Genomic DNA, 23,302 nt, shown 5'->3' with positions numbered 1-23,302 from the left:
TACTGATAACGAGCGCTTCCATACTCGCTACATGATACTTAGAAAATAATCTGCAAGGAATTTCTTGACAATGTCTACGGTGGATTTTTATTAAACAAACTTTACAGATTGAAAGGATAATTCAAGCTTTCCCTACAGCTGCGATGTTGGTGATTTTGACGTCGTTTAATATAATTAGGACTTTGTTTGGATGAATGGGCTCTATGGGAAGTGTCACCTAGGTATCACCTTGCTGGCAAGATGGCTGCGGTCTGAATATGGAGAATTGGAACCCATTGAAAGACTGGGGGGGGGGGGCATTAGTCCGACATTCATCCGCATGTCCGACTAGCGTCTGCTCCCGTACTTGCGGTTGAGAAGCAATACCATAGGGTTTAGGAAAAACACCTTTTTAAATGTTTTTTTTCACAAGGTCCTGGTTTTTTTTCACAAATTCACCACAAATTAAAATAAAACCCCTGCATATTCCATTGCACATAAAGCTAAAATTACAGATGTCAAAACCAGAGCAGAACTCCCACCACGGCACTCTGGCAATCAATTAATACAGTTGCAACCACTATATTTATGGCAAGTATTTCATACAGCTTAAGTTAAAAAAAGATTCTGTACGAGTGCCGTGATTTTTTTCCACCCTAACATGATCATCAGGTCTGTCAAACCCTAAATACAAAGTTAATACACCATTGCACATAAAAACGACTCCAGGGTGTCTAATGAAGTACTGTCACCTCATAGAAAAATTGTGGCACTCCCTCTTTAAAGGAATTTCTACATTTTTACAATAGCCGATCTACAAGCTCAATGTGTCGTGATGCGACCCATTGTGAGCTTGTAAATCTGCCATTTTCAAAAGATCCTTATACATTTGAAAACTTGCGAAACAGGACATTTTGCATTAAGAGTACAGCCACCTGTTCCACACCTCCATGGTTGTATCCATTTAGAACTAATCTTTTCACAAAGATGCCACTAAATCCGTTACACCTCTGCAGTTCCAATGAAGCAGCAAGACAATGGGTGAATAAATATCATTTTAACAGAATTTGCGTTAGAAAACTTTATTATGCAAACCAACATCCATTAAAATTGTATATGTTCACGCACAAGGCATAAAAAGTCCCAAAGCTAAAGGCAGCTCGTCCAGGTACAAAGATTCAGTGCGAGGTGGAAGGGGGTCCAGGTAATATTACATAATGGCACAGCTAGCCTCTGCAGATGAATCCTAGAAAAAGACAACACATTATTAGACACATGGACGCGTTGATTTAAAACTACGACTAAAACGTTTCAGATGACTAAAACTGAAAAAGACTGACTAAAACTAAATAAACACCAACATGGACTGATTGACAAGCAATGACCATTAAATTAGCACAGGCAGCACAGCATGGGGGGGGGGGTGATATTGATTGGCAACAAATTCATGGAATATAAGATAATAAAACCACATGGAATGAGTTAGTTCGGTTGACATTTTTCAACTAACCTGACATTCATCAGGACAATCTATTACACTTGAGGAAGGGGAAGCAATGCATGCTGTGAATAGACATGGCATTAAGCAAAGCCCAGCAGCTCGTATGCATATACAAGGCAGGAAGGCTAGTCCTCCTCACCTATCGTACTACAGCAGAGTGCTTGCTTGTCCCCCTGCACTAACCTCAAGACACAGAACACGCGTCACAGATTGATTTCCTTTTCTTTGGCTTCACAGCACGCAGCAGGGGACGGTAAACAGTGGAAACTACGGTCAACATTTCAATTGCCAACAACCACCGTCTGTTGTTGATGCCTATAGTCTCGAGATAAAACTTCCACAATTTTCAAACGCTTCCGCCTAACAGTCGACCTCGGAAGCTCCGATAAGGAGTACAAAATAAAATGGATGTCCTTTCCGCCTGTGCCATCTCCCCGGCCATATATTTTTGTGAATGCCGCACTGATTGTTTGCATATACACTAATGATCTCAAGAGCAGATGAGTTTCTTTTACGGGGCGGAACTACAAACGTACCATTCGAACATTGTGGAAGAGATAAGTCTGGCTTTTAGAGATTAGTTTATGCCGAATGTGCCTCGTGTTTACATTTTGGTTTGGATGGCTTTTATGTGCATGCCTTAATAAAAGTAGTGGGTCGCATTCAGAGTTGCAAGAGTGAGTTGACATTATTTACTTGCTGGATAGCTGAAACGTTTATTATTCGTTACAAACAAGAACTGATCAGTCATATTTGTCAGGTGAAACAAGCGCCGTCTCCGCCAACTCACTCTTGCCACCCCAAGTGCGACCCACTACTTTTATGGTATTAATGTTGATCCGAGTGGCTATCGCACCAGAGCAGAGCACAGTGGTAATTTATGTCCATGTATGCATAGTGCTTACCGGTCTCCTTAAACGCTGTACATCACACCCCTCCATGTACTCTTCGCGGAACATGCCGGTTTCCTCTTCACCCGTCGCCTGGACACACACCACATGGCGCGCCGCTGTCTCCTGGATGTCAGCAGAGAAGAGCAGAAATGATCCGTTTGTTTGTTTTTAACATAAATTAGGTTAGATAGACTACAAATGTCGCGGCTGCGGCTCACCACGCCAAGAGATGTCAAATGCGGAGAACAAAGTTCGCATACAGCAATGTATGTGACAAATATAGGACTTTAAAGAGATTGTGTGAAAAAGTTCTGGTAATCTTTTTTTAGGTTTTCTGAGCTCAATTGCACCCTAAAAACATCAACTTTTCAGTATATTTTATGTAGTTTTCTGGCTCAAACAAATCCATATATGACATAGGGATTTGCCAGCAGATGTCACTGTTGAGGCATGTTTGCCTCTTCATTGCAGCTCAAAAGGGTTCAGAACATATAACGTTCAGGTTGTTTGAGTGTAAATGAGGTCATGAAACCTTTAAGTATAAAGGTACACTTCACCCTTTTTGCAAAAGCAATATATGTTAATGACGTTTAGAAGATTTTGAACACTTTCCTGGGGGTCTTTGCTAAAATATCTAAAACCATATATTACACACAGTGAGCCCAGTGTCTGATGTCATAGACACTAGGCTCACTTCCTTCCTAGACTACAATTCCCATAATGCTTTGGTGCACTGCTCCTCCTTGTCCAGGAAGTAAGTGAGCCCAGTGTCCATGACATCAGAGACACTGGGTTCACTGCCAAAATATCTAAAACCACATATTACACACAAAGACCCCCAGGAAAGTGTTCGAAATCTTCCAAACATCATTAACATATTTTTTTTGCAAAAAGGGTGAAGTGAACATTTTAACCTTACCTCCAGGTCGGGGGTGAGGAGGACCACCCTCACATCAGTGACTGGACCCCAGCTTGTGTGACCCTGCATGACCATGTTCCCAGGGTCCAGCAGATGCAGAGTCACCTCTGTATCTTCTGCCCAGATCTGACACACACACACACACACACACAAACACTTTACTCTTAAGCATTAGTTATTGTAATTGTATAAGTCAACAAAAAATATTAAATTATTGTTAAGCATCTGGCATTACTTAATTTACAAGATGTCTACACAATTAGAGAATGTAGAAGACCAATGTTTGCCCGTTACGACTCTTATGGTACCAACAACAACACAGCATGGAATTGTGGACAGAAAATCATTCCAAGGACAACATATTGGGTCTGAGAGGCTAAATCTCATCAAAAGGTGGCTCAAATGCTGAATAAATAGACCTTGATATAAAAAGAGTTGAAGACCACTGGGTTAGAACTTAGAAGAGACTACTCGGTGAGCATCAGTACAGTAGAACTTACAGTGAGCGTCTGGCCTCCGTGCAGGACATAGGAAGGAGGGATGTGGAAGGACACGTTTGCCATGCTCGGGTGAGTCCTTCTGACCACCCATCCCCCTAGTGGCTGCTCCTGGAAATGTCAGCAGGCAACTAGGGGTTAACACCATAGAGTAATACAAGGATAGAGACCGAACCATAGCGTTAGCAATAGAAGTTGCTCAGTGGCGTTTTGAAGCACCCGGAAGACTTCCGGAAGTATAATTATAACTCAATGGCTCGAGCGAGCGGAAGTTTAGCCTAGCCTAGCCCTGGAACTGCATGAAAGTGCTGCAATTCCACATTTCGCCAGTAGGTAGTGGCAGCTTCAACGTTGGATAGCCTTACTGGGGGCTTGGTTAACACCAACTAGACAAAATTTAACCCAATACATTTCTTTTCTAAAAGAGATTATTAATGTTACGTTTAAACATTCATAATCATCCAGAACTTGACAAACTTCAGTCTTTGCTTTAGACCGGAGAGTGTAGCGACCAGGTAGCCGAGATCGGCTATCCCTAGTTTCAACTTGAGTCGTATGGTTTAAAATAACAATTTATCCGATAATTATACAGATGTACGTTTTAGTTTTTATTTCCCCCTTTTGTGCCAGGGGGAAAAAAAAAATACAGATAAACACACCAACGTAGCCAACGCAAAAATGTATGCTCATCAACAACAGATAGATAGATTGGCTACTGCCATAGTTTAATTCATCAGTTTTATTTGCAGATAACGGGAAATATCAGATACCGATGTGTGGTCAATACATCGGTGCATCCCTAGTTGCAACCATACGGAGTAAGTTGCAACTATACGGCACAAAATCCACACAACAGTTGACAGAGCATCTTACCACGTCAGAGTTGTTCTTCAGTACGACGTAGTTGCCTTCTACGTCGACTTCGTCGATACAGACGGGACCGCGGGCCGTGGAATTGGTGGACATCTTGTAGGCTGGCGTACCTCCGCTGGATTCCTCCATCTTGCGTTTCTTCCCCCTCAGCCTACGCGCACCGTGCGCGTGCGTCCGCGGCACCGCTGAGTGCTGGATGGGGCTCGGTGACAGCTGCAGTCTGTAAGACATGGGAACGTGTCATGTAGTGAGCTTGTACAGTAGATCGGCCATTTTCTGGGAGTGACACCTAACCCTAACACAAAAACTATCCCTAAACTTAACCCTAACCTCAGTTTGTGGGGTTAGGTTTAGGCATAGTTTTACTAACCTTAAGTTCCCTAACCTGTAAAACAAAAGACCCATCAGTGACTATAGACTCTTCAGCAAAAAAGGGAGTCTCCAGCGACACGTTGAACTTGTAGAGCGGCCATTTTCTGGCAGTATGTTTAGTTATAGTTTGTCATCATAGCTTAGTTTTTATTTTGTTCGTCAGTGAAAAAGGTAGTCGACTAACTATAGCCAAATTCCAATACCCAAAAATGCATCTACTTGCTCACTCCAGCATGGCGGTGTTACTTTGTCTACACGATTGAAATTGGTGACCTGCTGAAATATGTGACAATCACATAATGCCAGTGTCCGCATGTAAATCATTGCAGTTTGTTCTTAGCAGAGTTCTCCTTGCAAGTTGTGTGACAAGATGGTCACATATTTCGGCAGGTCACCAATTTCACCACAACACTGCCAGGCTGGAGCGAGTGAACAAGTGGCCGAGATTCTGGGTATTAGAATTTGGTTTAGGGTTAAAGATCATTACTTCTGCTCCTCTCCCTCCAGGGTCAGAGGTCATTACCTCTGCTCCTCTCCCTCCAACATCTTGCGGTAGGCGTTGATCTCCATGTCCAGCGCCAGCTTGACGTCCAGCAGGCTCTCGTAGTCTTCCAGCTGGCGGAGCATCTTGGCCTGCATGCCCTGCATGTCCTGTTCCTTCTGGGCCAGCCTCTGGCTCCACAACTCCCTCTCTCTGTCCAGGGTCCGCTCCAAGTCCTGGACCTGGCCCTCCAGGGCCGCTTTCTGCACACAGAATGGATGAGTTGCATTTCAAACGTCAAAATAAATAATAAATCAATGTCCAAAAAGGAGTAGGATGAAGTATTAAACTCCTAACCCCCTTTTGCCAATGCAAGTATTCACAGATAGAGGGTATGCACATGCATAAGGTGAGTGGCAAAGTGAGTTTAACGTTGTTGAAGGTCATTTAAATGCAGTCAGATAGGACTTTTCTGTTTGAATGTATGGCTGTCAAGGCCAGAAAGTTGTTTTGCCAATCGGTAGGCGTTCCCACATAACGTCCGGGTACGATGATGTCACGTGCATACCCTCTGTCATCACACGTTTTAAAATGCATTTACAACCCAAGTATCTCTACTGCAGGGTGCCCACACTTTGACCTGAGAGCTACTTTCAAAATGACTGTCTCAACAAGATCTACCTACTGAAAAAAAGATTATACCATTGCTGAAAATAGTTTAAATATGGAATAGCGGCACTGGTGTTACATATAAGTCAAATGCACTTGGAAAGGAGAAATGGAATAGGTAGTTTTGTATTTAATCTGTAATGCTACTGACGTTTGTGCACAGCAACACTCTTGAAAACAAAATATTGCTTTGTGGGTTTGAGCCGACAGGCCCTTTTTGATCAATGATTCAAGTCACCTTAATTCAAGTGGCAGATGCCAAAAATATATATTTAATACTTTTTTTAGGGGCATGTCATGTGATCTAGCTGCACAGCCCTTGTGATCTACCTTTTGGGCACCCCTGCTCTACTGCATACGCAATGAAAAACAAAAATAGAAGCAACACCAGAAATAAAAATCAATAAAACATTTCTAAAATATTGTGCAGTTTTGAAAAAAGAAAAAACAAGAACATTTAAATACTTTGGCTGAGCTACTAAGTCTAATGTAGCGTGCACTAGTACGATGTTTTGCATACAAATAATGTCCCAGATTTACAACTACTCCCGTCTATCCTGGTTTAGGCTACCAACCTCTTTCTGGTAGAGCTGCAGCTGTGCGCTGAGGGTCTCCACACGGACCTTGGTTGTGGTCAACTCATCCTGGGTGGCGTTGACGGCATCGCCCTTCCTCAACGCAGTCTGCTGGGCGTTCTCAAGCTGCGGTACGCAAAGCATTGGAAGCAAACATACAGCATATATACACACAGCGATGATGAGACAATTGCTTCTGAAACACTCTAAACTAAAATACATTTGTGTGCTCGACAAGACGGGATTCATATGATCATTGAGCATTTTAGCAGGGAAACTGACAAATGATACAGTCAGTCTTCCTTTACACAGACTCTCTGGCCTAGGTTTCACTTCTCAATGCGGCGTTCACAATAGTGGCGACAACACAACAACAACCAATGCCTTTTCAGCTACATTGTCTCCAAGTTTAAACCCATTAAAGGACCACTTCACCACTTTTCAACTTCTCTTCCTATAATTGGTCCTAACTAATGTTCATGATAAAATACCACCATTTTTTCCTACTCAGTCTGTGTCTCATAGGAAGGCTGTGGGCAGTTCAGAAACCCGTCCACCAGTGACATCATCGATGGTGAATCCAAGCTAATAGAAACGGCAGGCTTTCTTTTCCTGAAAAGTTGCAATGCAAAAGTTGAAGCCATCGTTCTCACGATAATACAAATCTAAATATATTTTAAAACAAATCGTTTAAAAAAAAAAATCTGCCTAATGATGTCACTGGTGGACGGGTGTCCGAACTGCCCAAAGCCCTCCTATGAGACAGACTGAGTAGGAAAAAATGGTGGTGTTTTATCATGAACATTAGTGAGGACCAATTATATGAAGAGATGTTGAAAAGTGGTCCTTTAAGGCCCCATTTACACTGGCAGCCAGATCCAGCCTGAATCAGATCTGTGCCACAGCCAGATTGGAATCAGATTTGTTTAAATAAGTCCACTCTAAACACAAACAAGTCGCATGGAATCAGATTTTTTAAAATGCAACTTGAGCCACATGCAGAGATGGTTTCAAATCAGATTCAAAAACTAATTTCAGGAGATCCATCTCAGTCTGAACGCAGTAACCTGATCTAATTCTATGTGACTCGTTTGTGTTTAGACTTATTTAAACAAATTGGATTCCAATCTAGATGTGACACAGATCTGATTCAGGCTGCCAGTCTGAACACAAAGTTCTGTGATCTGATCTAGTCACTTGCAAATGCAGTGTGAACGGTCAGGCCAAAAGATCAGCGCTGCACAAGCCACAATGTGTAAATGAAAAGGTTACTGGAGTGCTGAACAAAGTCAAAGCCAGCTCAACTCATTTGTAGCTTCTTGTCACCGACTTCCATTGAAAACAGCTCGTAGCGGTGCTTTGTCGCCACTAGTGTGAACACGCCGGCACGTTGACTTCTACCTCTTGTACTGCTGTCACTGCCATCTTGCCTCGGCTGACTGCACTGCCTTGTGCTCTAATGTTTTCTTGCACAAAATGCCTGCTGCATGTGGCTCCTTGACACGAGAGCTTAGAAAGACAATTGTTAATGTAACAAACTGAAAACATTCGAGAGAGTTGGTTAAAAGAATTTGGAAGAAAAGTGTGATGCGTGTTTGTGTGCAAGGCCAAGTCATCTCACGTCGTTCCAACAATAAAGACAGCCATGTGTGCACCTCGTGGAAATCTGCAGTAGCCTTCACGTCCTGAGCCGACAGGCACTTAAAGGACAACTTTGTTGCCAAGGTTCATGTTCTAGGTTGTATAGAGAAAGTATGAGATGAGTGTTAAAAACTCTCATTTGCTGCTTTCTTTCGTTTTAGCAATTTTGAGGCGTTTTCTTTATTATTATTTACTTTAGTCCTACTAGACCCCAGGAAATGACATGTGGCCACAAAACATCACAGAATCTACTGAATGTGAAGGGGGATACCACACTGTTGTAGGCTCAATATGTCAGTTTGTCACCTCCCCCTTCACAGTCAACCTAAAACATGAACCTTGTTTGAAAAAACAAAGTTCTCCTTTAATGTTGCCGTGTGTGCACCTTGGCATTGACAGTTGCAGTACTGCGTGTGTGTCTACGTGTTTGTCTGCGTGTGTGTCTTTATGTAGTCATAGCACTTTATAGTACACATGTATAATATATTATATAGTATAGTATGTATAGTTTACATAGATACTCCACTGTTACGTTCTTAGTCTACGCATGATTCATGATAACTACTTTGTATATATGTGATGTATGCCATGCTTTTGTTATTGCTTAATGTAAGTCGCTCTGGATTAAGAGCGTCTGCTAAATGCCTAAATTGTAAATTGTAAAATTGTGTCTACGTGTATGTCTGCGTGTGTCTCTCGTACCTTGGCATTGAAGTTGCGTTCCAGCTCCTCTTTGTACTGGCCGATCTGTACATCGTGCTCCTGGCGGAGCTGCTGCATGGCCTCGGCCAGCTTGGTGTCAAACTCTGCACGCCTTCCTGAATCCACCTCCACCAGGCGGCTTTCATGCTTACGCCGGATCTCGTGAATCTCCTGCACGCACACAATAGAAATAGTCAGATGATGCTGCAATGGCCCGTCCTACCACAAGTGGCCTGGCTCACTCCTCATGCATTGGAGGAAGCATGAGCCCAGTTCAGGGCTCTCCCCAGGTTGGCAGAGGGAGAGTAGCTCCCAGGATTACAGCACTACAATTGGCACTGGGTGAAAAACAATAATGGAAATAAACAGAAATTTAAATAGGAATGGCCCTACCAACTGCTGCTTGTCAATACAACCATACCATCTGTAATATGGAGATAACTTGCAGAACGCATGCGTGTGCATGCGTCACAGCTCCAACTCCCAGGTCCGACACAGCGGCCATGCCCGGCGAAACTGCCCTCTCGCACGGCAGGAAAATAATTACACACTGGATAGAATCTCTGACAGCTCGTTTGTAAACGATACATACAGTACAGTTTGAGGTAAATATGTCATGAAGTTGCGGAATCTGTATTATTTTTATACCTGCAACAGCTAGTTTTACATTTTGTCGCATTTTCGAGGGGGACAGCTTTCTGTGGCGTAGATTCAGAAATTAGCATGCCCAAATATAGTCTATGCAGACGTCAGAATGATGTCAGAACAGGCCAACAGGATCCAGAGCCCGGGCAGAGGCCCGTTTGGGGTGGTTCTGTGTGGGTCCGACCGGGCACTGTACCCCCTGTGGTGGGTTGGAACCAGTGGCGTGCACAGATAGACACTAGGGGTGCTAGAGCACCACCTGCCCTTGCCCTCTGGACAGCAATGTGCCCTTTTGAAGTGTACAGTATGTGGACCATGGTGACATTGATCAATTCTTGATAATTTATTTATGCCCCAAAATCTATAAATCTCACACTTTTAAGGCAACCGGACGGTTCCACGCGCTGCACAAGGTGCCCTTTTTCACTCGAGCACCTGCCCCTCTAAATCTGTGCACGCCACTGGTTGGAACGCGTGTGTCGAATTTGAAGTCGGTGGGGCGAACGGTTCTTGAGTTACGTGGATTACAACAGTACAAACAGACTTGGTCCATTTATAGTTTTTGAAAATGTATGGAAATGATTGACGATTATGCAAAAATAACTGCGATTGTCTTAAATAATTGCAATTAGTCGATGATGTAATACTGGTGACAGACGGGCGTACCTCCTTGCCGATGTTTCTCTCGAAGTCGAGCTGCTCCTTCATTGTCTGCATCTGGTTCTCAATGTCCACCCGCCTCAGCATCTCAGAGTTCATCAGGGTCTTGGTGTCCACCAGCACTGCATCCAACTAACACACATAACACAATCAATACACGTAACGCAATACAATTAGTTATTTATTTATTACCAAGCATCTTTAAAAATGTTAGCAATGGGTTCAGGTTTTATTTAGGTCCATTTTTATTAGGAAGAAAACCTGGACTGGATCCGTGAAACCGTGGATCCAGATCTTAAATTGTAATAAACAGGAAACACGAGTTTTGGTGATTCTCTATATTGTCTGAATCATCCTTGTTTGGGTTTGTTTTTTGATGTACTAAAAGAGTGACTTTGAGAGCCGTTTCAGTGTACAATGTAAGTCAGGGGTATTCAACTGGCAGCCCACGCCACCTAGTGGACCTTGGAACAATTTTTTTTTTTTTTAAAGGGAGGGGTTAAGAGAGCTAATGAAAGTTGCAGGTATGGTATGTGCGATATAAAGTGTGAGATTATCATAATGACAGTAATCCTTAATCATATTCAAGGGCTTTTGGAGAGAAACGAGACAGACACCAGTCACTTTAGACTGTACTGCTGGTGTGTGTGTATGTGTGTGCGCGCGCTCGTCAGTCAGTTAATGTCAAGGCAATTATGTGCACTGTCAAATAGGTCTATATCTATTTCAAGGTAGCATATCATCATGTGCTCATACTGTGCACAAATGTATTACATAAATCTTTGTGTTTGAACACAAAATGCATTTTGAGAACGCACACATTTTGCAGCCCCCCCCACACACACAATCATTCTACATCTAGTTGAATACCCCTGATGTAAGTCAATGGAGCATATTTTGAATTATCAATTTCTAATCAATGGAGCAATTTTTTTTAACTTTCTTGTCCACATTTGGAGTTGCATCATGTACACAATCCAACCTCTGCAAAAGTGCTCTTACCCTTTAACAGCACTGGGGAAAGTTGGTAAAAATAAATGAAAAACGCATTACACACATGTTTCTGCTGAGCTTGGAGTTCATCAACGTCAGCGGTCAACCTCTTGGTCTTCGCTAGCTGGGTGCTGTAGTCAGCGTCCTTCTGGTTGAACGCTTCCTCCAGATTCCTCCACTGAGTCAGAGCATGAGCCAGGTCGCTCTCCTTTTTCTGGTTCCTGAAGAGAAAACAAAAAACAATTCATTGTGAGCTTGTAAATAGTCTATTTTTGGTGAAGAGACTTTGGCCTCTTTGCCACCGGAGTTGAACCGGTTCGGTTCTTCGAACCATTAGCACCATTTGTATAAATCACACCATGTGCTTTTTTTGTTGCAAACTGTTATTTAATTTTGAACGTTGTTCACCATGTTTAGTTCATGGAACATTGAAAGTTACTAATGTTGTGTGGAGAGGATGTCTGGAGCTGTTGCCCCCGCAACCCGACTTCGGATAAGCAGTTGAAGATGGATTCATGGATGGATTGATGGAACGTGCGATTTGCAAACGGTTAATACATTCGTAGAATCGGTCACCTGGCTCTGAGCTTGGTGAGCTCCTCTGACAGGTTTCCGACCTCCATCTGCATCCGGGCCCGGTCATTTGCCGTCTCGTCCAGGGACTTGCGAGCGTCGGCCAGCTCCGTCTCGTAGAGCCGCCGCACGGTGCTCAGCTCCCGGGTCTTCGACTCCTCCGTCTCGTCGAGGAGCAGCGCCATGGACGACCTGACATGCAAAAACAAACAAATCACTCCGGGCTACTATACTGCTTGGCCTCACTCCTACAACTCACTTACTAGCTCATTTTGATAGGTTGAGATGGACTTAAGGGCCTATTTATACTCCAGTTTTAGGTGATAAGGTGACCACTGAAACAGTGGTTTTAGTCAAAACAGAGAGATGTGTTGGGGTGAGCGGTGAGTCGCTTATCACCACAACGTGACGTCATGTAGTTTTTGGTGGTCACCACTCACTCACCTCATCACCTAAAACTGAGTTATGAATAGGCCTTTAGGGTAGCGGACAGAGTACAGCAACTTGCAATGGGCCTGGTCTAAAATATACACCACCTCATTGACACCTGTCTAACAACTTCCTAAAACTGTTAAAGTTTTCAATAGGGATGTCCCGATCACGTTTAATTTGCTCCCAATCCGATTCAGATAATTTGATTGTGAGCATCTGCCGATATTTATATATAGAACACTTATGGCATATCAAAATATCTGGCAACAAAGTCTTATGCACACCTGTGTGTGCGCCGTGTCTTTGTGCTTTTCTGATATCACAATATCCAAAATCATAGACAATATCCAGTCTAATATCATGATATGGACATAATATTGATACTAGGGATGTCCCAATAATGTTTTTTTGCTTCCAATCCGATTCCGATCATTTGATCACGTGATCGGGGGACGTTTTCAATCAATCCCACCTCTGGCTCTCCAGCTCGATGGAGCGCTGGATGTAGTTGGCGAGGCGGTCGTTGAGGTGCTGCAGCTCCTCCTTCTCCTGGACTCGGGAGAGACGAGCCGGGCTGACCCCGGTGCCGGTGGCGGACGGGGAGGAATGGGAGGACGCACGGCCACCGGACCGGGGAGCGGAGCGCGAAGAGCGGCCGCTGGAGGTGAACGGGGTGGAGGTGGAGGAGGGCGAGGAGGCCATGATGAGATGACGATGGACGGTGCTACACCTGCAAGCGGTGCAACCACAAAACACTTTAGAACGTGTTAAAAACCAGTGGTGGAAAAAAGTACTCATATTTCTTACTTAAGCTTAAGTATAAATACTGCAATGTAGAAATAGTTGTTACTGTTACAAGTTACAGTCCGGAATTAAACATTTACTTGAGAAAAAAATATTGGCACTAAAATGTACCAAAAGTATTAAGTACTCATTATGAGGAATGTCCCATTTCCGTTTCAGAAGTTTTCAAATGTATATAGAAATATTTTGAAAATGGCAGATCTACAAGCACAATGTGCCGCATCACAGCACATTGAGCTTGTAGATCGGCTATTTTCAAATGGCGAAATAATTTTACTCTTGATGGTTAATGAGCTTCATTTCACACTCAAGAGTTAAAGACCTATAGGCTAAGGGTCCATTTGGTTACCAAACTCTCCATCATTTAGCTGGGGACCGCTGGACTGACCACTGCTTGAGAACCACTCTAACGCTATGGACCACCAGAGCTATATATGATGCTACAGCTTGGCTTGCTACATGCCTACACCGGCTCACTTCACTTCAAACAAAAATAAAATGCAGGTTAGAACGTCAGAATTGTGTTCATAACAAACTTAAACTAATAACGCCGAGTTTCTGCTCAATATCAAACCCAAAACGACATGCTAGTGCTCTAGTCCGCCGTTAGCCTTGGCGATATGATAAAAGACACTCCAAAATAACGCATCATGGATGCATGTTAAGAGTTTTTACTTTCGTATCTGCGGTAGTGTTGGCCGGCACCGCCAGTGCTTCGTGCACCGTCACCACTACAGCCCGTTGCTTCTCCGTGCATGTACAAAGACATATGTACATAACCGGTTCCCCCAAATGATAACTCGGCCGTCGGAGTCTTTGTGCAATGTATTAGTCCATATTATTTAATATGTATGCGTTTTAATCGCGTTTGTGGCCGAACGACGTTTACCCCCCCTCGTTTACTTCCCGTTTACATCGCGTGTAATTCCGGGTTTCACCGGACGCGCCCCCTCGACTCACCGCCGCCCATTGAGGACTATAATATGGGGAGCGTCCGACAGAATCCGACAAAGACGTGATTAAAAGACTCCTCTTATTGGGAAAATACGGACTAATACGTTGCACAAAGAATCCGAAGGGCGAGTTAACATGTTGGCGCAACCGATTTTATAATATCCATTAACTTGGATGAATATCCAAGTTAATGGATATTCATTCGTTGCAACAGCAAATCTGGAACAGCAGAGTCGACTCTTAACAGAGAGCGTTTACAAACACGACCCCAAACAATCGAAGCCCCTTACGCAAACAAAACCCGCGGCTGAAATTAATGAATTAATTAATATTATGTGGAATTTAATGTACTCACAGAAAGAGTTGTAGCCTACAGAAACGCTGTGTTTGGGACCACAGGACACTCAGCTCAGCTGATACAGAGAGGAGCAGAATCAGCAGATGACTGAATGGAGAGGCTACGTCACCAACACGAGACTGCATTTAAAGGGCGACGCAGGTGCGTGGAGGAGATTGATTGATTGATTGATTGATTGATTGATTGATTTTATTTCACAGTAGTCTATGTAGAATGGTGCAGTGGTGGAAAAAAGTACTCACATGTTTTACTTAAAAGGATCCCTGGCTAATAAGACAAATAATCCAAACATTATAAGTGCCCTCTACAACAAAATATATATAAATTATAACACCTTTAAATATTTTATTTATTTCATAAATCGAGAATCTTTAACTCAATAGGAACTGCTCCTGCTCCAAGTTGATGATGTCATATGCCCATACGGCCCATATATACTGTAATTCTCCAATACTGTTAATAAATACTTCAATCAACCAATCAATCAAATTGCGATGGGAGCAGTTCATATTGAGTGAAAGATTCTCTATTTATTAAAGAAATAAAATATTGAAGGTGTTTTTATTTCTTTATTTGTAGTTATAGAGGGCAAGTATAATGCTTTAAGGCATATTTGTCTTATTAGCCAGGGATCCTTTTAAGTAGTAGGCTATCAATACTGCAATGTAGATGTGCAAATGTTGGCTCTGAGATGTAGGCCTAGTGGAGCAGAAGTAAAATAATTGGAAATTTGAAATACTCAAGTAAAGTACAAATACGTACAAGCATTGCACATCACCAGCCAGTCTGGCTTCAGTGGCTTGCATAATGTGATGCAAATCTCAAGTTAGCGACTTTGATTATTATTACAAAGCGTACATTAACCACTTCAGCCCTTTCAGCGAGTTGAAAACAGCACCTCTGCAAGCTCACAATGTGACTTGTAGATCTGCTATTTTCAATAGATTTGTTGAAATGAGACATTCTGCATGATTGATTGATTGATTGAAGAATTTATTAACAGTTTGCAGAATTACAGTACATTTCAAGCACAAACTCAATACAAAGGCTGTTAACTGTGAGTGGACGACCCAATTAAGCATTACACTTGTTTCCAATAGGGTCCACTATGTTCAAATCATCAAAACATTTAGAGACGTACAAATAGACACTTCTATAGACAGAACAGGAATTCATCATAAAGGAGGTAAAAAGGGAAAAGAAATATATACAGTGAGGGGAAAAAAGGGGGGGCCGGGGGGGGGATTCAGATTTTACGGGGGCCAGTTTCGAATTGCAGCCATCCGTAGGTGCCCTTTGAGAGCGGTTTTGAAGGATTCGCATGTCTTAATGACAGTTGGTAGGGCGTTCCACATTTTGGTGGCATAGGAGCGAAAAGAATTTAGTCCCTTGTTTGTGCCGAATCTGGGTTGTACATGGTTCGTTGCACTCCCTCTGGTGTTGTGGGTGTGGACTTCGTTAACATTAAGGAAGTATCTAGACAGGTACATGGGTATCTTGGTGGTGTATCGAATCTTGTGGACCAGACCCATTGCAAGATGCTGTACTCTGTCGTCGACCCTAAGCCATTCCAGCCTGTCGAAGTGGGCAGGGGTGAGGTGGGTTCGGGGGGCTAGATCAAGTAGGAGCCTGACCAGTTTGTTTTGGGAAGTCTGGAGCCTGGTTTTAAGGGCCTTTGAGGTGCTGTGGTACCAGGAGGTGCATGCATAGTCAAAGAAACCCTGTACAAGGGCTCCTGTTAAGGTCTTCAAGGTGTTTTTGTTGACCAGTGAGGAGATCCTGTAGAGGAATCTTGTTCTATGGTTGACTTTTTTGATTACGTTGGTGGCCATTTTATCACCGGAAAGATTAGCCTCCAGGATGGAACCTAGGTAGGTAATTTCATCTTTACGTGTGATAACATTGTCACCCACTCTAACCAAGAAGCCATTTGCCATTTGCCTTGCTGAGATTACTACTGATTACTGATGAGTAATACTTTTTCTTTTGGTACACTTTGAATTACCGACTTGTATTTGTATTAAAACAGGGTATTTCTACATTGCAGTATTGATACTTTAACAACTAATAAGTAAAACAAATCGAGTACTTTTTCCAGCACTGTATTCATATTTTATTTGGCACAGGTAGGGCAGCCTGGGTGAAAATGAGCGTCTATACTGACATCTGCTGGACACACCTTGTACAACTAACTACCACACGCACACACTTTATTTTTGACCCTAAAGGCTTTCCGTATTGAGGAAGCATGTCCTGTAATGTAAACATGAGCAGTGAGCACACTTATATATCCAGTCAGTCAGTGGTGAAGTAACGTTACATCAGTAGTGGGGTCCAGGAGAATCCAGGAGACATTTCATTGTGTGCAAATAAAACGTATTATATTATAGTAATGATGGAAGCTCCATTGAGCAACGCCAACCCTCACATCTTCTCTCGCTCTGCCGACAGACTGCTAACGGATGATGACGGAGATGAAGATGTGCACGATCCCATCGACCAGAGAGAGATATTCGATATCCTTATGATCATCAAACTACAATCTGTTATTATTATTATCATCTAGCATGCGTGCTATTCTATTGTATTGGTTTTAAAGCTGCCATGGCTAATCAGAGTTAATGATGTTAATGATTATTATTGTACCGTAATTGTATTTAATTACAGTCAATGATCAGCAGAGTTACATGATCACATCTCATCATAGCTATATATTATTGACATGATCCGATGATCGGAACAATTAACTTAGTTATAATGTAAGTGTATATTGTGTATTATATTGATATGGTCAGGTGTATAATGATTTGATATAAAATTATATATTGATTTGATCAGGTTGTAGCCTATCGATCTGGTCAGGTGTGTATAGGTGGCAGGCAGCAGTTTGTCTTTTATAGAGACTTGTTATACAAAAATAAGTTGTCTCGACTCTTCTTGGCTATAATCTGGTTAATAAAAATGATAACTGGTAATAATCAGTAAATAGTAGCCTAAGTGAAGTCTGTTTATCATAATCTTCATGGTGTGATACTAGCCGCAATTTGCAACTCTAGAGTTTTTATAATGGGATGCTGTAGCCCTGAAACATGACTGCCATGATAATCATCATGACAGTCATGACGCAACTGCAGCCTGTTTTACGCGATCGCTACATTTACAGTCCAAACGTGTATATAAACATTCCGTTTTCAAATATAAAGTACTCACAATTTGTCCCACGGGTGTTAGAAATTTGCTGGTACAGCGATTAGCATTGCTGCATCCCGCGTTGTTTAATAAAAAGCATTTTTATCCGAGCGCCCCGGCTACTTTTCTCAAACGGGGTTCGTTTGGGAAATACAAAGTTGCACACCGGGAGCGCACTCGCCTATTAGTCTGTATTGGCAGTGCGGTCAGCGTGCCTATATCGAACACACCCAGTGTTTCAGAGTGCCACACTCCGACCGACCGACAGGGGCGCGTAGTTGAAAGCCAATGGCAAAAAAACAGCTCCGATAAAAATGCTTTTTATTAAACAACGCGGGATGGAGCATTGCTAATCGCCGTACCAGCACATTTCTAACACCCGTGGGACAAATTGTGAGTACTTTATATTTGAAAACGGAATGTTTATATACACGTTTGGACTGTAAATGTAGCGATCGCGTAAAACAGGCTGCAGTTGCGTCATGATGATTATCATGGCAGTCATGTTTCAGGGCTAGGGATGATGTAGAGTTGCAACACCCTCCATTGACTCCCTACTCATCCAAATTGCGTTTGCGATCTGCTTGTATTAAACGACGTTAAACTCACCAACATTGCAGCTCTAGGCTAAGCTTGTATTATCCTCTTTCAATCTGCCGAGCTTTTGTTTCATACAAATCCACCGTAGACATGTTATGAGCTACTTTCTGTCAAGAAATTCTGTGCAGGTGATTCTTTTTCTAAGTGCTGGAGTTTGGAAACAGTCCATGTTAGTGACAGGATATCCTCTGTTATAATGTCAGCTCGGGCAGCAATATTTTATTATTTTCGTAGTGTTTATTCTTTTTCGTTTCTTTGAATAAACCGAGAAGAAGAATTGTGAAAATATATAGCAGATCTAGTGAGCTTGTAATTGCCTATTATATTTTCACAATTTGTGACATGAATTGAAGTCTTTATTCAATTATCAGTTTTAATAAATAATCAATTACATTGACTAGTTTCATCGTCATGTCAGTATTTATGTCTTTAACTGGATTACATCTGATCAAATCCATCAACGACCCCGAACACCCACTGTCTCTGGAAGAACTGAATGTGGTGGAGCAATGCAGAGTCAAGGTATGTCTGTCTGTCTGTCTGTCTGTCTGTCTGTCTGTCTGTCTGGTGATAAGAACTTAGCGACCTGCTCACTCCGTTCAGGCCTCTCCCCAGGTTGGCAGAGAGAGAGTAGCGCCCAGGATTACAGTTTAGGCAATTGGCACCGGGTGAAAAATGGGATACATAATCGTGAGATAAAAATGTAAAGGGGAAAGCGGTTCTGCAGCACCGGCCCACTCCAAACGGGCTCTTCATTTAGTTTTTTTTTAAACAAATAAACAACAGCTGTACCGTGTCACATCTCTCTCTCTCTCTCTCTCTCTCTCTCTCAGGTGAATGATACAGAGAGCTCAGTGGATGTAGAGTTCACTCCCACCATCCCTCACTGTAGCATGGCAACACTCATTGGCCTGTCAATCAAAGTCAAGCTGCTACGCTCCCTGCCGGACAGGTTCAAAGTATGTGTGTGTACACACACATTGGTGTGTTAACAGAATATGTGCAGCCTATAAACAGGTGCATTTATGTACTCAAGTAAAGTTTAGTTAAGTGTATTTTTGTTGTGTTAAATAACTGATTTTATCCAATCGGGACAGAGAGTTCAGGACAGGATAAACAACTGAATTTTTTTAGGAGTTTATATCAGTTACAGCACAAGATCAAATGCACAGACCTGCTGTCTGGAAATCTGAAATCAATTGTAAATGCTTGCTTTGCTGTCCATTAGTAGTGTGTTTGGTTCTTCCTCAGATTGACGTAAACATCACGCCAGGGACGCACGCCACAGAGGAGGCAGGTAAGAAACACAATATGATTCTTATTTCTTATCCAACTTCACAGGTCCTGGATTTATTTCCAATGTTCTCATGCTGCAGCTGTCATATTGAGTAGTACGTATGTGTATGACAAGTCATGGATAGAAGACATGCTCATGGTTTTCTATGTTTAAGTTTTCGAAGTGATTTGTTTTTAATTAAAGTGATTCATATTGTGTACTATATCGTCACTGTACATTTTGCACCGTTTATCTCCTGTAATTGAGCAGCTGCCAGAGGAAGAGAGTAGATGCGGATACAGTAGATCTCAACCTTGTTGTTTTTATTTAACACTTTGCCAGCCTTGAATTGTTTAATCCAACAATCAGCTCTGCTTAATACGCTAAACCCGCTATTTGTTTAATGCGTTTAATTCGCTGTTTTAAAATAATTAAAAAGAAATAGCGGATTTGTCGCGAACCTGGTGACGAGGCTGTCACGTTATGATGACGAAACCGGAAATCGAACTTCCGGGGCCAGTGCTAGGAAGCTTCCTTGCACTGGCTCAATGCAAGTGAACGAGGGCTTGTTTGCACTACAACACGCTGTAGAGGCTGTTGCCGTTCCGCATTGTAATGGCCGCTGGTTTTTCTCATCCACAACAAACCATCAGACTCATCCACAACAAACCATCAGACGGATTTTCGTGGTTGAAAGCTGCAAATACTTACTCTCTACTTACATACTACGGTGTATGCTCCAAAGGTAATAAGACAATCTAGGCAGCGTAGAATATTGGATTAAATAGCGGGGAACGCGGGTTATGCAGTAGTCCTGAGTGTTGGGCACTGGCCTGCTTGGAACTATGCAAGACTTGCAAGTTGGAAATGCATGCACACCCAGTTTTGTCTGTGGCCCTTTCATGTAGTTCTTTCTCAGGCATGCCCAAATATGTAGTCTATGCAGATGTCAGAACAGGCCAGCTCCATATATGGAGATATACGGGTGATCAGGTCCAGGGACCGGGCAAAAGCCTTTTGTGGTGATTCTGGACAACCGTGGGTCCGACCGACTTGACACCGGGCATTGCATGCACTCCCTGTGGGGGTGTGGAAAACTTGGTGCATTTATAGATGGATATCATCATCATTTTTTGTTGATAACTGATGCATGTATCCCTAGCAATGGCATCAGGGAACGACAGTTTTCAGGATTCCAGAGAAGAAGGGAAGATACAGCATAACCTCATTGTCAGCTCTGTAGCAGTGGCCGGCAAACTGTGTTCTTCTGGATCGGACTAGTGAAGAAACACGGGGAAGGTTGCCGTATATTAGAGAAGTCGATGGGTGGCTCTTCCAAGAGAGATTTTGCGCTCTCATTAGAAGGCGGGTGTAAGTGCCATCCAGCCATTTCTCTAATTTCTTTGAAAGTGTCTGTGTCTCGGTAGCCTGACACTCAATCTGAATTTTCATTTTGTTGCACTTCATTAGTCAGACTGAAAGCCCTCCCCACGGCAGTAGTTTCTGGGATGGGCGTTGTCAAAGCGTCAGTCTTTGGCGATTGGTTCATACCAACCAATCAGAATAGTAGGAAAGCAGATGACGTTGTTGTCAATCATGTGGCTATGGCTAACCCGTTGTTAACCAAACAAACACAGCCAACGAGCGCTACTAGCATGTAAACAAAAGCGGTAAAATATGTCGGATGATGATGTTTATAAAACCTGTCGTTTCTGTAAAGAAACTATTTATCATACGTCAATTTAATAGCCAGATTGATACGGTCGTGAGTCACCGCAGTGGGGGCAGCCATGTTTGTTGTCTGACGCTGTCGAGTGAGGGGGCTGATGGCCAATCAGCTGCTGCGATCGGATTTTCGAACGACACTGACGCCATCGTAGGGAGAGTCACCAGACCTGAATCGCCAGAACATATTTTCTTAATGGGCTTGGCTAGCGATTCAGGGCTGGTGCCAGGCTAGTGTCTCGGAGCCATAGAGTGGAATCTGCTCGACGGTCGTCCTAAATAGATAGATATTCAATAGTAATTATCTACATTCTGTTATTATTCATTTAATATACATTTAGATTATAATTCTCCACGTTGTGTGTTCTTTCTTCAGTGAACAAGCAGTTGGCAGATAAAGAGAGAGTAGCAGCAGCTCTGGAGAACGCACAACTTCTGGAGGTGGTCAACCAATGCCTGACGGCGAACCACCACCAATGACAACTGCATGCCAGTGAGATCTGGAGAACTCTTACCTTCTGGAGATGGTCAACCAATGGCTGACCACCAATGCGTCAGTGAACAACCAATCATCTCTGAGAACCTAGAGTCCACTCGATTTCACCGCTTCAGTTTTAACTATAGTCTCTGTGCATTACTGTGTCCCATGCCGTCGTTTCATTGGCCAGGCAGCACATTTAAACTTGAAACATATATATAGGTGTCATTTGTGTTTGCCTTTCTTAATATATGATTTCAACTATGAAGATGCATTAAACGCATAATAAAGGATAACCACATACAGTTTGTACGTGGATTTTTCTGTCTGTCTAAATATCTACATGCATAAAATAATATGTAATACTCAATGCAAATTTTGACAAATTGTGTTTTGTGACTGTGAGCAATGTTCCCGCAATGTGATTCACTTCACTTGTATTACATAGTCTTATGTGTACCCATGTACAAGTCTCGGAACAGCGCCCGCTAGTGGAAGCAGAAAGTCCCTGGTTCGATTCCCGGCCCCTGTGTCGATGTGTCCCTGAGCTAAGGAATTGCAATATTTATATATTATTTATATTTAATTTATAATTCCAATGCAACTCGTGTGGTTTACCTTAAAAAACGTTTTGTCCCGACCCGACCCTTTGGTGTGGTTTGGGCTTAAAGGGACACTTTTTGATTGATTGATTCATTAACAGATTGGAGAATTACAGTACATTTCAAGCACAACTCAATACAAAACTGTTAACTGTGGACGACACCATAAAGTATTACACTTGTTTACAATAGGGCCCACCATGTTCAATTCATCATAACAATTAGAGACATACAAATATACTCTATATAGCCAAAAACAGGAAGGTAGAGGTAAAAAGGGAAACAAAAAACATACAGTAAGGGGAAAAAGGGGTGGGTGGGGGATTCAGGTTTTACAGGGGCCAGTTTCGAATTACAGTCCGTAGGTTCCCTTTGAGAGTGGTTTTGAAGGAGTCAAGGGATTCACATGTCTTAATGACTGTTGGTAGGGCGTTCCACATTTTGGTGGCATAGGAGCGAAAATAATTTAGTCCCTTGTTTGTGCCGAAATAAGTGAGCCCAGTGTCCATGACATCATGGAGCCCATGGACACTTTGAATTACTGAAATATCTAAAAACATATTACCCACATAAAAACCACAGGAAAGTATTTCTTGTCTCTTAAACATCATTAAAATAAGATCTGGTTGCAAAAGGGGTGAAGTGGCCCTCTAAGGCTTTGAGGTTTGAGGTCAGATGTAGAGTTGCTGGCCTGTATGCAGAGCTAGGTGATGATCCAGTCTTCTCCATGTATGGCTATCCAGGGTTTGATGAGGTCAGTGTCGTGATCTTCATAATGGAGACGCCGGACATATATAGAGCGTGTAACGAGGCGTGACAGACTGATGACTTCATACATGTATTAATTGTGTTTTTATTATTATTATTTATTATTATTTACAATAAAGCAGAGAAACCCCTAATGTCCCGCC

The 23,302-nt window shown here is 42.6% G+C and overlaps 2 protein-coding genes across 2 annotated transcripts; one reads left to right on the top strand and one right to left on the bottom strand.

Moving 5' to 3' along the window:
• Positions 1–1,045: 1,045 nt before the first annotated feature.
• Positions 1,046–14,612, bottom strand: LOC306930598 (lamin-B3-like). The gene is made up of 13 exons (XM_079511651.1): positions 14,519–14,612; positions 12,878–13,135; positions 11,977–12,165; positions 11,465–11,621; positions 10,414–10,539; positions 9,103–9,273; positions 6,760–6,885; positions 5,558–5,778; positions 4,663–4,882; positions 3,793–3,900; positions 3,293–3,418; positions 2,386–2,496; positions 1,046–1,225 (listed from the first exon to the last, which is right to left on the bottom strand). The coding sequence occupies exons 2-13, from the start codon at positions 13,105–13,107 to the stop codon at positions 1,190–1,192; spliced, it is 1,821 nt and encodes a 606-aa protein (XP_079367777.1). The 5' UTR covers positions 13,108–13,135; positions 14,519–14,612; the 3' UTR covers positions 1,046–1,189.
• A 2,137-nt stretch (positions 14,613–16,749) lies between these two features.
• Positions 16,750–22,097, top strand: ciao2b (cytosolic iron-sulfur assembly component 2B). Its single transcript, XM_079512476.1, has 5 exons — positions 16,750–17,039; positions 18,755–18,832; positions 19,144–19,269; positions 19,562–19,607; positions 21,688–22,097. The coding sequence occupies exons 1-5, from the start codon at positions 16,914–16,916 to the stop codon at positions 21,789–21,791; spliced, it is 480 nt and encodes a 159-aa protein (XP_079368602.1). The 5' UTR covers positions 16,750–16,913; the 3' UTR covers positions 21,792–22,097.
• The last annotated feature ends 1,205 nt before the right edge of the window (positions 22,098–23,302 follow it).

Source organism: Electrona antarctica, assembly GCF_951216825.1.
Source record: "Electrona antarctica genome assembly, chromosome: 10".
Taxonomy (NCBI): Eukaryota; Metazoa; Chordata; class Actinopteri; order Myctophiformes; family Myctophidae; genus Electrona; species Electrona antarctica.
The sequence above is the reverse complement of the archived record's forward strand: the minus strand, read 5'-3'. Positions and strand labels throughout refer to the sequence as shown.

Excerpts from the sequence above, each read along its gene's own strand:
- LOC306930598 (XM_079511651.1), bottom strand. The coding sequence starts at position 13,107 with ATGGCCTCCTCGCCCTCCTCCACCTCCACCCCGTTCACCTCCAGCGGC. Across the intron at positions 5,779-6,759 it reads TGCAGCTCTACCAGAAAGAG|AAAGCGGCCCTGGAGGGCCA; the intron begins GTTGGTAGCCTA and ends TTCTGTGTGCAG. Across the intron at positions 4,883-5,557 it reads TTGGAGGGAGAGGAGCAGAG|ACTGCAGCTGTCACCGAGCC; the intron begins GTAATGACCTCT and ends CATGTCTTACAG.
- ciao2b (XM_079512476.1), top strand. The coding sequence starts at position 16,914 with ATGATGGAAGCTCCATTGAGCAACGCCAACCCTCACATCTTCTCTCGC. Across the intron at positions 17,040-18,754 it reads ACCAGAGAGAGATATTCGAT|CTGATCAAATCCATCAACGA; the intron begins ATCCTTATGATC and ends ACTGGATTACAT. Across the intron at positions 19,270-19,561 it reads CCCTGCCGGACAGGTTCAAA|ATTGACGTAAACATCACGCC; the intron begins GTATGTGTGTGT and ends GTTCTTCCTCAG.